At 38.0% G+C, this 15,410-nt stretch overlaps 1 protein-coding gene across 4 annotated transcripts in view; it reads right to left on the bottom strand.

The window, feature by feature from the left end:
• The window catches only part of RNF2 (ring finger protein 2), a 62,350-nt gene that overhangs the window by 24,966 nt on the left and 21,974 nt on the right, over positions 1 to 15,410 (bottom strand). For all 4 annotated transcript variants that reach the window (XM_045877333.3, XM_054508014.2, XM_045877331.3 and 1 more), the window contains one exon: positions 449 to 537. In XM_045877333.3, the coding sequence (XP_045733289.1) occupies positions 449 to 535 (87 nt within the window). In that variant the 5' untranslated portion in view covers positions 536 to 537. Of the gene's footprint in view, positions 1 to 448; positions 538 to 15,410 lie in introns of those variants that run through there.

Genomic DNA, 15,410 nt, shown 5'->3' with positions numbered 1-15,410 from the left:
GTTAACATCTCTGCCTGCCTGACTTACAGGCATCTCAAAATGAGTTCAGTCTTAAGCATGTTTATCTACTTCAAACCATTACCTTCTTAATCCACCCAGTGCCCCCTCCCATTATTATTTATTACAGCACTGAGGACGTTCCCCCTTTACACAACTTCTCAAATGTGTACTTCTATGGATATTTATTCATTTAATGTCTCTAAACTCCATAAGCTGGTGCCACATCTTTTATTCACTTCACCTAGCGCCTAGCATAGAATCTGGTATACAGTACACACTAAAATTATTTGTTGAATCAATGAATGAAGTGTAAACCAAACATACACAAGACTACCTGTATATAAGTTCATTATTACCATTATGTTCTTTCGAGTTTTCATTTTCTAAAAATGTATCCCAGTTTCCAAACATGTCTTACTTCCCCTAAGTTCATCTTAGTCTACGTTACCTGAGGTGTTCGTTGTAATTCATATAAACTGAGTTCCCATGTTTTGCTTAATGGTTGAGTTCCGTTTGCCTGCACAGCCTGAGACATTGCTAAGAATAAAAAGGAAAGAAAAACAATTTTAGTACCTGGAAGGAAAGTAAATCTCAAAATTGATTTTCTGGAATCGTGAATCCTGAAAATAATCAAAATAGAAATGACACACACACCTCAAAAATTAAAAGCCCAAGAATCTTTTCATTTATAAGTACAAGCTATCTCAGTGCAAGAGCCCATCAGTGATCTCTGAATGCCCAACAGGTAGCACACAGAAAGAGCTAATATTATTACCATATATACAGAAATCTGTCTTAATCCTAAACAATAAATATGCTTCTAAAATTCACGGTCATAGAACTTAGAACTATATCAGGAAAATTTAAGACTCTCCAGTATGGTCAATTCTTGCCAGAGATAACAAAATCAACTTTACAATACTTTAAACTCCTGGTCACTCTGCCTCTACTTTCACAGCTCCACTCATGAAAAATCCCCTACTTGATATAGTAAGTCAGCTTATAATGTTCAGAAAGCTCTTCCTAATGCTGAACCCAAAATTGCACCTCTTCATCCTACAGCTGCCCTCTGGAGGCACAGTGATTAAAACTAATTATTTTTCTACATGACAGCCTTTCAAATATTTGGGTACTGTAATCATATCCCACTTGATTTTTCTTTCTTTTTGGCTAAATATTCTAGTTTCTCCTATTGTTCACAATCTAATGTGATTTCAAGGTCTCCTCACCACCCTGATATTAATTATGCCTCTCCCCTCTAGTTATGAATAAACTGAACAATGTTAAGGCCAATTTCTGTGCTTCTCTTTGAATAGGGGAATGGGATCTAGGACACATGTGAGGAAGATGGTCTTAGAAAACTCTTATGTAGCATAGGAAAAAGAAGGGGCTCCAGGCATTAAAAATATTTATCTATTTAGGTAGGTATCTATTATTAGCCAAGCAGAACTGCTCTAGGTCCTTGCTTCAGAATTCATAGCCTAAAAAGAAGGAAATACATGTAAGTTAAGTAAACTACAATCTGACAAGATAAAGTCTAAGCAGCAGTATGGAATAAACAATAGGGAATTACAGAAGAGGATTAGGGAATTTGAGGAGTCAGGGAAATCTTCAGCAGAGATGGAATGTTTTAAAAACTAAGAGATCACTACACTGGAATGGGAGTAGAAAAGAGGGTTCCAGACAGAGTAGAACAGCATGTATGAAGACAGGCACGAAAACCAGGTATGCCTGTATTTGGAAGCTATTGGAAGTTTTAAACAAGAAAATTATGTGATCAAATAGTTTCACAGAAACTCAAGGAGTAGTGCAGAAGGTAGAAGAACAAAAAGTAAATAGTGGTAAGAAGACAGTGAGGAGGCTGTTAACAAAAACCTGAGTGATGTTAACTATCTGAACCAAAGCAGTTAAACATGGGCAGAGAGAATGAGACAGACTTAATGATACATTTGACATTGATATAAGACAGGAGGGTCCAATATGACTTCGGGAAAGCAACCATCCCTTTACTGAGATGGAGAATATAGAAGGAAGGTGTGGGTTGGAGTTGCTATAAATACTGAGTTCCAGTTATTTATGGGCCACCGAAGTAGAGTGGTCCAGTAGACAGAAAAATCCCACACCTACCAGAAGACACAACCTGCATATTTAAGTAAATCATATATTCTACATTGGCATGTAGACAGTGAAGGACATGACCTATTTATATCCAGGAAGCTAAACTTCCCATTTCCAGCAAACACCGTTTAAACAGATCTGCTATCAAGAACTTACCCAATCAGCAATTAGCTCAACTTTGCTTTGAGAAGTAAAAGCACTTCACTGAAACTTAACCTCTATTCTAGCCCCCTCTAAAATTCTGCATACCTTGCCCTCTTCCTTTAACAAAAGCCACATTCCACATGAAGTTTCTCCCTTGCCCAAGCAAAAATTTGAAATAAATATGATCAAATGTTTCAGATGAGAGAGCTGTGACTTTTTTTTTTTTTTTTTTTTTTAACAATTTCAAGGCTGGGGCGCCTGGGTGGCTTAGTCGGCTAAACCTCTGCCTTCAGCTCAGGTCATGATCCCCGAAGTCCTGGGGCTGAGCCCTGCATCGGGTTCCCTGCTCAGTGGAGAGCTTGCTTCTCCCTTTGCCCCTCCCCCTGCTCATGCTCTTGCTCTCAAATAAATAAATTTTTAAAATCTTTAAAAAAAAAGTTTAATGATTTCAAGGCTGTCCACTGAGTGTACCTTGAGTATTTTGACTGGTTTTGCTTATCAGAACTAGTGGACTCCCAAACAAGCAAAAATTCCTTGAGCCTTTGGTGTTTCCTGGTAGATACATGTGCCATTATTTCTACCATAAATCCTACCACAACATAATGAATCTCTCAGAGAACTAAAATTACTCAGGGGGAATTTCTAATAATTCCAAATCCTACTCCCATGTCCCAACCTGTAACTGTTAACCTGAGGCCCACTGTAAACAGAATAGTCCTTTCTTGTCTCCAGAAAGCTCCCCCAGCAAATTAATGGGAACCATCAAATAAAAAAAGCCTTCTGCTGATGGCTCGTTTCTAGAAATACCAGTTCTCCTGCACATAACCAAATTATATATGATTTAGATATTTGTATTCCTGTGACAACAAGATTCAAGAAGTAATTCACAAGTTAGTTGTAGTTGATTTCCTGGTATTTGGAAAAACTAGGATTTCTGTGGCTTTGAAAAGTTTTCCAGTCACTCTGTTTTTATCTATATTACAATCATATGTTTCCTGGTATCTGAAGTCTTAACTGCTACTGAATGGATGCTATCTTACCAAATAATGCAGCAAGTAATCCAGAGACCAAAAAATAAAGGATACAATCTTGCTAATCTCAAAACCACGAGCTGTATTTTTTAAGAATATATCAGCAGTGTAGATCTGAATAATATTTAGTGGCCTCTCCTGTGACCTGGCCAAGGAGGGTCAATAGGGATCTAAGATTTTAAAATTCCATTTTTTTTGCCTCAAGACATAATTCACACACACAGAGGAAGCATACACATAATACATGGCTTAAAGGCCATGATCCACCTGTATAAAAGGAAGCTCAAATTTCTACTTTTGGCAGTCACTGAACAGATAAGCTTTTTTGTTGTTGTTGTTACTGTATCTTTTTTTAAAAAAATTTTATGTTAATCACCATACATTACATCATTAGTTTTAGATGTAGTGTTCCATGACTCATTGTTTGTGCATAACACCTAGTGCTCCATGCAGAACATGCCTCTTTAATACCCATCACCAGGCTAACCCATCATCCTTCCACCCCCCTCCGCTCCAGAACCCTCAGTTTGTTTCCTGAGATTAAGAATTCCTCATATCAATGAGGTCATATGATACATGTCTTTCTGTTTGACTTATTTCGCTCAGCATACCCTCCAGTTCCATCCACGTCGTTGCAAATGGCAAGATCTCATTCCTTTTGATGGCTGCATATATATATATATATATATACATACACACACCACATCTTCTTTATCCATTCATCTGTCGATGGACACCTTGGCTCTTTCGTTTGGCTATTGTGGACAATGCTGCTATAAACATCAGGGTGCACGTATCCCTTTGGATCCCTACATTTGTATCTTTGGAGTAAATACCCAGTAGTGCAATTGCTGGATCGTATGGTAACTCTATTTTCAACTTTTTGAGGAACCTCCATACTGTTTTCCAGAGTGGCTGCACCAGCTTGCATTCCCACCAACAGTGTAGGAAGGAGGGTTCCCCTTTCTCCGCATCCCCGTCAACATCTGTCGTTTCCTGACTTGTTAATTTTAGCCATTCTGACTAGTGTGAGGTGGTATCTCACTGAAGTTTTGATTTGGATTTCCCTGATGCCCAGCGATGTTGAGCACTTTTTCATGTGTCTGTTGGCCATCTGGATGTCTTCTTTGGAAAAATGGAACAGATAAGCTTTTAAGAATTAGTTCCTCTTTCTTTAGATCAATATATTACGTTGTTTAAATGTTTCGTGCATAAAGTAGGCTCTCACTTTTGTGGAGAGAATGTACAAATGAAAAGTGAACATTAGTCTGGATAAGATAACTTGGCAGAAACAGAAAATAAATCTAACAACTTAGTTACAGGCAGATCTTGAAAGCTTGCAGCTTCAATAACCAAAAGAGAAGAAATATCAATACGATATTCAGAATGTTCTTTTAGAGACTGCAAATACCTGGCACTTTCATACTGACTTTCTACATCTTCACATGTACGGCAGATCACGCAATCCTTTTGCAGGGGCTCATGTGGTCTCAAAAGTTTTTTTTTTTCCCCCAAAAGTTTTTTCAACACAGCACCCCCAAGAAGTGACTACCCACAAAGAGCAGAATATGCAAAAGAGATGAGAAATTCTTATGCATTCTACATAGAAAGATTTAGTAAGTTTAACTTTTTTTTTTAATAAGATTTATTTGAGAGAGCTTGAGAGATCACGTGTGTGGGGGCGGGGAGCAGAGAGGGAGGGAGAGGGATAAGCCGACCCGCACTGAGCACAGAGCTGGCCACAGGCAATCCCAGGACCTGGAGACCACAACCTGAACTAAAAACCAAGAATCAGACACTCAACCAACTGGGCCACCCAGGCACTCCAAGTTTATCTTTTCTACAAGAAGAAGGTTAGACTTCTGGTTTCCAGTTCCACATGTTAGTCACCACTTATCCTAACAAGTAAAAAACTATAGAGGCTAAAAAAATCAACAACTTTTCTTGGGTCCATAAGCAAGGGGAGGACACGAGAAAACCACTGCCCCCAAGAGAGGAAAGACAAAATACAGGGAATCTCAGCTTACCAAAGCAATTGAGGAGTGGAAACTCCAACAGCAATTAGTGTCAAGTAGGTAAATCTCAACTACAATCAAAAAATTGCTGGGAGCCTGGGTGGCTGAGTTGGTTGAGCATCCAACTCTTGATTTTGGTTCAGGGCATGATCTCAGGGTCATGAGAGAAGTCCCGCATCCCTGCACTGGGTGTGGAGCCTGCTTGGGATTCTCTCTCTCCCTCTGCCCCTCCTCTCTCTCTCTCTCTAAATAAATAAATAAATAAATAAGATCTTTCAAAAATTGCTGGAGGCTCAGTGCAGAGAAGTCTGATAGTTAAAAACTCCAGGAGGACTCAGTCATAGGAGAACCCCCAAAATATTATGAAATTTACCTCCACAAGCTTGACCAGATTCCCACAGGAAATAATAGGAAAAATCCCCCTTACGCTTGTCAGATCAGTCTGTTCTTAACAAGGCCTACTCTTAGGAAAAACTAGTTCATCAAAACCTAACATGCTGGGATATTATCAGAAGCTAACTGACCTAGGGAAGGGCAATACCCAACTCCAGCCCATTCTAGCCATCCTGTCCCACCTAAGGGGGGAGGGAAAAAAACTGAGAACACTAATGAAGCTCACAGTCCAGAGTATTAGTCTCACTAAAAGACTGAGACCTAATTATAAGACTATAGAGCCCTTCCTCTCCCCTTACACCACACCACCACATACCTAAAGGCCTATTTACAGCCGTTCCTTTTACCCAGTACATCATGTCTGGCCATCTAGAAAAAAATTACAAGGCATACCAAAGGCAAAGAACACAATTTGCAGAGACAAAGCAAGCACTAGAAGTCCTGGAATTATCAGATCAGGAATTTAAAACTATGATTAATATGCGAAGGGCTCTAATGAGTAAAGTAGACATAAGAACACATGGACAATGTAAGCAGGGAGATAGAAATCCTAAGAAAAAAACAGTAAGAAATGCTAGAGATCAGAAACACTGTACCAGACATGACAAATGCCTTTGATGGGCTTATTAGTAGCCTGGATACTGCTCAGGCAAGAACTCTTGAGCTAGAGGATGACAGATAAACAGAATCCTCAAAAACTGAAAAGGAAAAAAGAACAAAGACTGAAAAAAAAAAAAAAAAAAAAACAGACTAGAATATCCAAGAACTGTGGGTTTTCCTCAGAAGACTTAACATACATGTAATGAGAATATCAGGAGGAGAAAAAAGGAGAGAAAGAAACAGAAGAAATAACTGAAACAATAATGACTGAGAATTTCCCAAAATTAATGTCAGATACCACACCATAGATCCAGGAAGCTCAGAGAATACCAAGCAGAATAAATGCCGAAAACACTACACCATGGCACATCATTTTCATATATAGAAATTCAAAGATGAAGAAAAAAAAGCCAGAAAGAAGCCAAAGAAAATGGTTACACTTGCAAAAAAAAAAAAAAAAAAAAAAGCCAAGTACAAAATACGTCCTGCACTTTGGACTTACTTATATTGCATTACAGTTGCTTACATATCTACTCCTCTGACTTGACTGGATATATCTTAATATTTTCTCCCACACCTAGAAATGAACCTGCTTTTCAACAGAAGTTAAATAAATGAGGGACTCCTGGGTGGCTCAGTTGGTTGAGCATCTGCCTTCGGCTCAGGTCATGATCCCAGGGTCCTGGGATCGAGTCCCACATTGGGCTCCTTGCTCAGTGGGGAGCCTGCTTCTCCCTCTGCCTGCCGCTTGCCCTGCTTGTGCGCGCGCTCTGACAAATAAAATCTTTTAAAAAAATAAATAAAATAAATGAGTGAGGGAAGATATTTAGAAAGGAAAAAATGAACCTTAGATGATACATAACGGTAAAGAATTACTGTTTACTAAAGCTGATCTTACATGATTTAACTAGGCATCTTCAAATTGGGGTATGCATGTGTACTCCTGACCTACACAAAAGCTTTCCAGGGCTAGGATAGTTTTCCAATAATTTAATTTACAGGTTATCAATTTTCCTGAAGTCCTCCTATCCAAATCGACCTAAAAACAGGCCTATGTTTCTGGGTGGGTCCCTCTCCTTCCCTAAATCCTTTCATAAGATTAGGAATCAGTCATTTACTCAAATATTGATTTATCTACTGCACCCCATGCACTGTACAAGGTGCTAGAAATACCAACAATAAACAGAACAAACATGCATACAACAAATTAATAATTCTTAAGTGCTATGTAAAAGATACAAAAAGGGGCTCTGGGTTACATAATCAATAGGAGAAAAGGAGCTATTTAAGACAGGGGAATCAAGGGACGCCTGGGTGGTTTAGTCAGTTAAGCATCTGCCTTTGGCTCAGGTCAGGACCCCAGAGTCCTGGGATCAAGTCCTGCATCTCCCCACATCGGGCTCCCTGCTCAGTGGGGAGCCTGCTTCTCCCTCTGCCTACTGCTCCCCCTGCTTGTGTGCATGCGTGCTCGGTCAAATAAATTTTAAAAAATAAAAAAAGAGGAATCAAGGACGGACTTTCAAATGAATAGACATGTTGTGGGGTGGGGAAGGTCATTGTGGCTGGTAAGGAGGAAAATATACAAGAGTTTAAGAGAGGTGATCTTCTCAAGAATCAAACAGGATTTAAGAACATACAGGATGTGGGACGCCTGGGTAGCTCCCCTGGGTGGCTCAGCTGGTTAAGGAGCTGCCTTTGGCTCAGGTCACAATCCTAAGGTCCTGGGATCAAGTCCTGCGTAAAGCTCCTTGCTCAGGGGGGAGCCTGCTTCTCCCTTTGTCTGCCACTTACCCCTGCTTGTGCTTACTCACATTCTCTCTCTCTCACTCTGATTAAAAAAAAAATATATATATATATATATGTAAGATGTGTAAGGAGTAAAACCTCCCTCAGAAATATTGATAATCTTTAATTTTTAAGTACTAAAACCATAAAAACTGAAAAACTGAAGCATCAGAAATTAGAATATAAATCTAAAGAAAGTAAACGGAAAAATGATCATTATAAAAGCATAAATCAAACAGCAACAGCTAAAAAACAAAAGATTTGTTCATGAAAGCAAAATTTAAGTTATTTGATAAAGCTAATACTATAAATTTCCCACAAAACCAAAAAGAAAAAAATAAAATGCACAAATAGATGTAAAATATATTAAGTTAGCTTAACAGAGACTGCTATATTCTACTTTATATCAATAAATAAATTCAACTATTCCTTATTAAAAGTCTTAGTAAGTTAGAAAGAGATGGAAACACTCTTAACTTGATGAATATATACCAGAAGCCCCAAGGTTAAAACTTTCGAAGATTCCTATTTAAAAAGTCAGGAAATAAGACTGTCCTTCTGCTAGAAGACGTCCATAATGCCACCAAAAAATAAATAAATAAAGGGAAGGCCCGCAGGGCACTGGAAAAGGAAATAACAAAAATATCAGCAGTAGATAATACAAATACCCCAAAAATCCAGGAAAATCAAATGAAAAGTTATTATAACTAAAAAAAGGCAGCAACATGGTGGCATGAATAGAGAAAAACATGCCAAAAAAAGCCATAGATTTCTATAAACCAGAAATAAACATTTAGAAATGCATTTTTTTAACGATCCCATTTACAACCATTCACAATAGCAACAAAAGCTATAAAATATGTAGGAGTAAATTTCACAAAGTATTGACAACACAGAACTCTAGAACTTAACTGAAAGACATTAAAGAGGACATGGATTGGATAAACATACACATAAACCAATCCAATGCAATGCAATCCCAATCAAAATATCAATACACAAAGTGGTTCTAAAGTTCACCTGAATTATGCACAAGAACATCCAAGGTATTTTGAAAAAGAAGAATAATCAGGGAGACATACCTTACATCAAATATTAAAGCTCCATGAAAAGCAACACTATGGTCTAAAGAAAAGATGATCAGATTAATGCAACAAAACAAAGGGTTCAAAAATAGACATGTGAATTTATGTAATTTAAGATATTTTAAAGGATTTAAACAAATATCGAAATTTTAAAAATTAAATCAGATGTACCTAAACAAATAAATTAAAAATTCCAGGGCGCCTGGGTGGCTCAGTTGGTTAAGCGACTGCCTTCGGCTCAGGTCATGATCCCAGGGTCCTGGGATCGAGCCCCGCATCGGGCTCCCAGCTCAGCGAGAAGCCTGCTTCTCCCTCTCCCACTCCCCCTGCTTGTGTTCCCTCTCTTGCTGTCTCTCTCTCTGTCAAATAAATGAATAAAATCTTTAAAAAAAAAAAATTAAAAATTCCAGAAGGATTGGGGCACCTGGGTGGCTCAGTTGGACTCTTGATTTTGACTCAAGTCATGATCTCAGGGTCATGAGATCAAGCCCCACGTGGGGTTCCCTGCTCAGCAGGGAGTCTGCTTAAAATTCTCTCTCCCACTCCCGCTCTCCCCCACCCCATTCTCGTTCTCAAATAAATAAAATTTTTTAAAAATTACAGAAGGATTAAGGGCATTAAAAAAAAACTACACAGATATATATATAAAAAAAAAAAAAGAGGGTAGAAGGCTGCATACTATTAAGATTAGGAAGGCAGGCTAATAAGCAAGATTCAATACCAGAATACTTTAAAAGCAGTTCACATTTCACCTAATAAATTTTTTAAACTTCTATACAAAATCAAGGAAAGACATCATAAGCAAACTTAAAAGATAAGCGATAGACAAGGAGAAAATATTTGCAACATGTATAAGGCAAATATCCATAATGTACCCTGAATCGTCCCTCAAGACAATTTAAAAGGCAACTTAATGTAGGCAAAATGACTATACTCAACTTCACTAATAATCACTAAATTGCAAATCAAAACACTGCTATTTACATAAGCTCTATTTTTTGTTTGTGATACTGACAAACAATTAAGATGACTAATAATATCTGGTGTTAGAGTATGGAGAAACAGGAATTCTTAAATCACTAAAGTGTACAGTGGCATGGTTTTGAGGACAAAGCAATTTGGCATTTAGAGCATAATTACAGTATGTGGCCTTAGGAATGTACTCGAGATGAAAACTGGATAAATTAAGCTATGTATGACTATTACAGAAATCTCTATGGAAACGCACACCCCATTTTTAAATTTATTGTCTTTGAACAACATACAATTAAGAACTTACTGGTTGATGTCATTATTCTATCCACATTCTTTAGAAGTGTAATAGTAATGGTGTTGGGAAAATTGGACAGCCACATGCAGAAGAATGAAACTGGACCATCTCCTTACACCATACACAAAAATAAGACTCAAAATGGATGAAAGACCTAAATGTGAGACAGGAATCCATCAAAATCCTCAAGGAGAACACAGGTAGCAACCGTTGTGACCTCAGCCACAGCAACTTCTTGCAAGACACATCTCCAAAAGCAAGGCAAACAGGGGCAAAATGAACTATTGGGACTTCATCAAGATAAAAAGCTTTTGGCACAGCAAACCATACAGAGCACATATGACCTGTCCTCATCAAAGAGCATTTCCTGGGGCACCTAGGTGGCTCAGCTGGTTAACATCTGCCTTCAGCTCGGGTCATGATCCCAGGGTCCTGGGATCAAGCCCCACATCAGGCTCTGCTCACTGGGAGCCTGCACCTCCCTCTCCTCCCCACTCGTGTGCTCTCTCTTTTTCTTTCAAATAAATAAATAAAAACCTTAATTTAAAAAAAAAAAAAAAGCTTTTGCACAGCAAAGGAAACAGTCAACAAAACCAAAAGACAACCGACAAAAAGGGAGAAGATATTTGCAAATGTCTTATCAGATAAAGGGCTAGTATCCAAAATCTATAAAGAACTTATCAAACTCAACACCCAAAGAACAAATAATCCAATCAAGAAATGGGACAGAAGACATGAACAGACATTTCTCCAAAGACATGGAGATGGCCAACAGACACATGAAAGTATGCTCAACATCACTCGCATCAGGGAAATACAAATCAAAATCACAATGTGATACCACCTCACACCAATCAGAACTGCTAAAATTAACAAGTCAGGAAAGGACAGATGCTGGCAAGGATGCGGAGAAAGGGGAACCCTCCCTACACAGTTAGTGGGAATGGCAACCACTGTGGAAAACAGTATGGAGATTCCTCAAAAAGTTAAAAATAGAGCTACCCTATGACCCAGCAATTGCACTACTAGGTATCTACCCCAAAGATACAAATGTAGGGATCCAAAGGGGCACCTGCACCCCAATGTTGATAGCAGCAACGTCCACAATACCCAAACTATGGAAAGAGCCTAGATACCATCAACAGATGAATGGATTAAAAAGATGTGAGGTGGGTGGGTGGGTAGGTGGGTGGGTGGGTGTGTGTTTGTGTGTGTATGCAACGGAATACTACTCAGCCATTTAAAAAAAAATGAAATCTTGCCATTTGCAATGACATGGATGGAACTAGAAGGATGGTATTATGCTAAGCAAAGTAAGTCAATAAGAGAAAGACAAGTATCATATGATCTCACTCATGTGGAATTTAAGAAACAAAACAGAGGATCACGGGAAGAGAGGAAAAAATAAAGCAAGATGAAATCAGAGAGGGAGACAAACCATAAGAGACTCTTAATCGTAAGAAACAAACTGAGGGCTGGTGGAGGGGATGGGAGTGGAGAGATTGGGAAACTGGTTGATGGACATTAAGGAGGACATGTGATGTAATGTGCACTGGGTGTTATATATAAGACTGATGAATCACTGACCTCTACCTCTGAAACTAGTAATATATTACACGTCAATTAACTGAATTTAAATTTTTTAAAAATAAGAAAAAATATGATTTACTTCAAAAAAAGTGCAATAGTAGACAGACATATTAGCTCAGAACTTCAATACATATATTTTAACATACACAGGTACCTTAAACCCTAAAATAATCTCATTTATTTATCCTTTTTTAAAAAATTCAATAAAATTAAGTTACAAATCAAAAAACAGCAACTGATAAATAGAAAACATACCAAAAGAACTGTCTCTGCTCTCTGGCCAAATCAAAAAATAACACTGTACTGTACTGGCTGAATCTTCACCTCTCAAATCTGCCTGAATCTGTCAAAAGTTCTGACCTTGTAATGGTTCTCTCAGGAAATCTATCCAACAAAAATTCTCAGACAGATATGTAATAAACATATATACAAGAATGGTGATCACAGCATTGTTTGTGATAGCAAAAAATCGTAAAAGTCTATATATGTCTGTCAATAGGAATATGGCTAATTAGGATATAGCCAAAGCTATAGAGCTTATACATGCTGACATGGAATTCAACATATGTATATAACATACATTAATTTTTTAAAAAAGCAAGTTGTAGGGCAAAATATATATAACGTGATCCTATTTTAGCAATACAAAAAAAAAAAAATCCAAACACCTAAATGCACTTTGTGATTTTGAGTTCTGTTCACTATGTTTCAGCCACATTTGCCATCTTTCTCTTTATCTATCTTGCCAAGCTCATTCTCATTTTAGAATCTTTTTACTAGTGCATCCCTTCCATCTGGAACAGAACGCCTTCGTCCCCCCATCCCCCCCAAGATTTTGCCACTGCTACCTCCTTCACGCATTCTAACAAAATTCTAACTTTGCCATTTTCTCATGTCTATTCTCTTTTCCTTTTTCACCACAGCACTTCTATAGTCTCTAAGTCCCTTGAATGCAGAGTATTTATCTTATTCACCACAATATCCCCAGAACCCTGCACTGTGCCTGGCATATAGCAGTTAATCAATATTTGCTGAATAACTCTATAAAGGAGCTCAAGTTAGACAATCTTAACATTTCTTATTTTCATGACCAAACACACATACTTCAAGATAACATAGGGGGAGGAAAAGCAAGACAAAAGGAAAATTTATCAGTTGGTCTATTTTCTATGTGTAGAGAAAATATTTTTATGTATCTGCATAGTTAGGGCTATTTGAGCATACAAATCTGTCCTGCAAAAGAGAAGTCTTGAAAAGTTAAAGATAACTGAATAGATAAAAGAGATTTACCTCTTTAGAAGTATGTATTTATATTTCAGGGGGTATGAGACTATGGAGACATTCATGGGTTGTTAAATTCTGACACCTGTCTTATCTCCCTACCCCTCCCCACATTCATTTACATTCCAAAGATTAAGAACCTAGGATCCTCCCCTTCTGTAACCAAGGAGAACTTGTTTGTTTGTTTTTAAAGATTTTATTTATTTGACAGAGAGAGACACAGTGAGAGAGGGAACACAAGCAGGGGGAGTGGGAGAGGGAGAAGCAGGCTTCCCGCTGAGCAGGGAGCCCGATGCGGGGCCTGACCTGAGCCGAAGGCAGATGCTTAACGACTGAGCCACCCAGGCGCCCCACCAAGGAGAATTTGAGAAGCAAAGGTCTCCCTCCCTCTTTTCAGGAGGTGGGCAACACCTATACAGGCTCCCAGATTCATGTTTTTCAGGTTCTTTAACTACCAAATGAACATCCAGGTCTCACTGCATCACTGAGAGGGAACAACTGGAGCAATGGGGTTATTGCTGTAATAATTAATCCATCCCTGCCTGAGAAATTTTGTGTTTACTTTCAGGAAAATATGAATACAACTATTAAAAATTTATCATTCTATTATAATTTGGCTCCTAAAATTTATCATGTAACTCAAGCTTTAAGAAGAAGAAGAATTTTTTAAATGAATGTAAAAATTACTTTTTCAGGACAAAAATTCACTAAGTCCCCAACTTAGAAACTAAAATTTCCACTCTAAGTTTTTCCATTAAAAACATACTATAGAGGTGCCTGGGTGATTCATTTGGTTAAGCATCCAACACTTGAATTTGGCCCAGGTCATGATCATCCGCCTCCGAGATGAGCGGGGCTCTGCTTCTCTCCCTCTACTTCTGCCCCTCTCCCTGCTTACATGGTCTCTCTCTAAAATAAACAAAATAAAATCTTAAAAAAAAAAAAAGATACTATAATTAGGGGCACCTGGGTGGCACAGTTAGTTAAGTGTCGGACTCTTGGTTTCAGCTCAGGTCGTTGGGTGTGGAGCCTGCTTGGGATTCTCTACTTCCCTCTGTCCAATCTCCCCACCCCACCACCTCACGCACGCACGTACTCTCTCCCTCTAATCTTAAAAAAAAAAAAAAATTATACTTAAGTTATGAATTTAATGAAGTATATGAACTACTGGAAAATTTGTATACTAGGTTTAATTACACTATGGATTAGTCTTCTGAAGACTAGTCTAAGGACCTAACCACTAATCACAACACCGTTCCTACATAAATTTCTTTTAATAGTGCCTGGCAACTAGAGGCTCCCTAAAGTGCCATTTTTTTAATCCCACCCCTAATCTACAATCCTTTAATTGGTTGAGGGGAGTATTAAAAAATCATGGTCAAGTCTATTAGAGATTAGATGGGGCAAAGAACAGGTTTCATGTGAAAAACTGAAAACAATAGTAATACACATTCCCATTCAACTCTTTGAGACCCCCAAGACCCTCAACTCCCCTGAATGGGCCATACATTTGCTCCCAAGACCATTCTCTAGCTCCCCTAGAAGGAAAAATGGATAGACTAAACCATAAATTCCTCAAGAATAAGGACAGAGAACTTTGTATTTTAGGTATGTCTTTATTTTATGATATAACAAATGAAACACCCAGGAAGTACAGTAAATGATTTTTGGAACTGGATCAGCTTGCATATGCATCCTAGTACTGGCTGCTACTGGTTATGGACCTATATCCAAATTTCTCAAGGTCTTTTTTTTTTTTTTTTTTTAATCTGCAAAGTTACAGTCATTGGCAAAGTTAAATGAGATGTTCATATAAAGTGCCCGGCATATTTCATGAATGATGGTCATAAAATGGAGAGGGCATCATTTCCTTGATTTATTTCAATAAATAAACATTCTTATTTCTCAGCCCCCCTCCACCCAACATGTAGAAGATTAGGAAGAAAAATTACTTAGCCACTCCCTAACTTACTAAAAATTTTACATTAATCACCTTTTAAAAAGATTAAATTATTTTAGAAAGAAACATAAAAATGTTTGGTTATGTGCCTCATGTGATAAAAAAAAAAATCAATCAGCAGGCCAATTAATCCAAGAC

The sequence above is a fragment of the Mirounga angustirostris genome, unplaced genomic scaffold (genome assembly GCF_029215605.1).
Source record: "Mirounga angustirostris isolate CCGP_5_RB_7025 unplaced genomic scaffold, mMirAng1.0.hap1 SCAF_6, whole genome shotgun sequence".
NCBI lineage: Eukaryota > Metazoa > Chordata > Mammalia > Carnivora > Phocidae > Mirounga > Mirounga angustirostris.
This window is presented reverse-complemented; position numbering and strand designations above follow the sequence as displayed.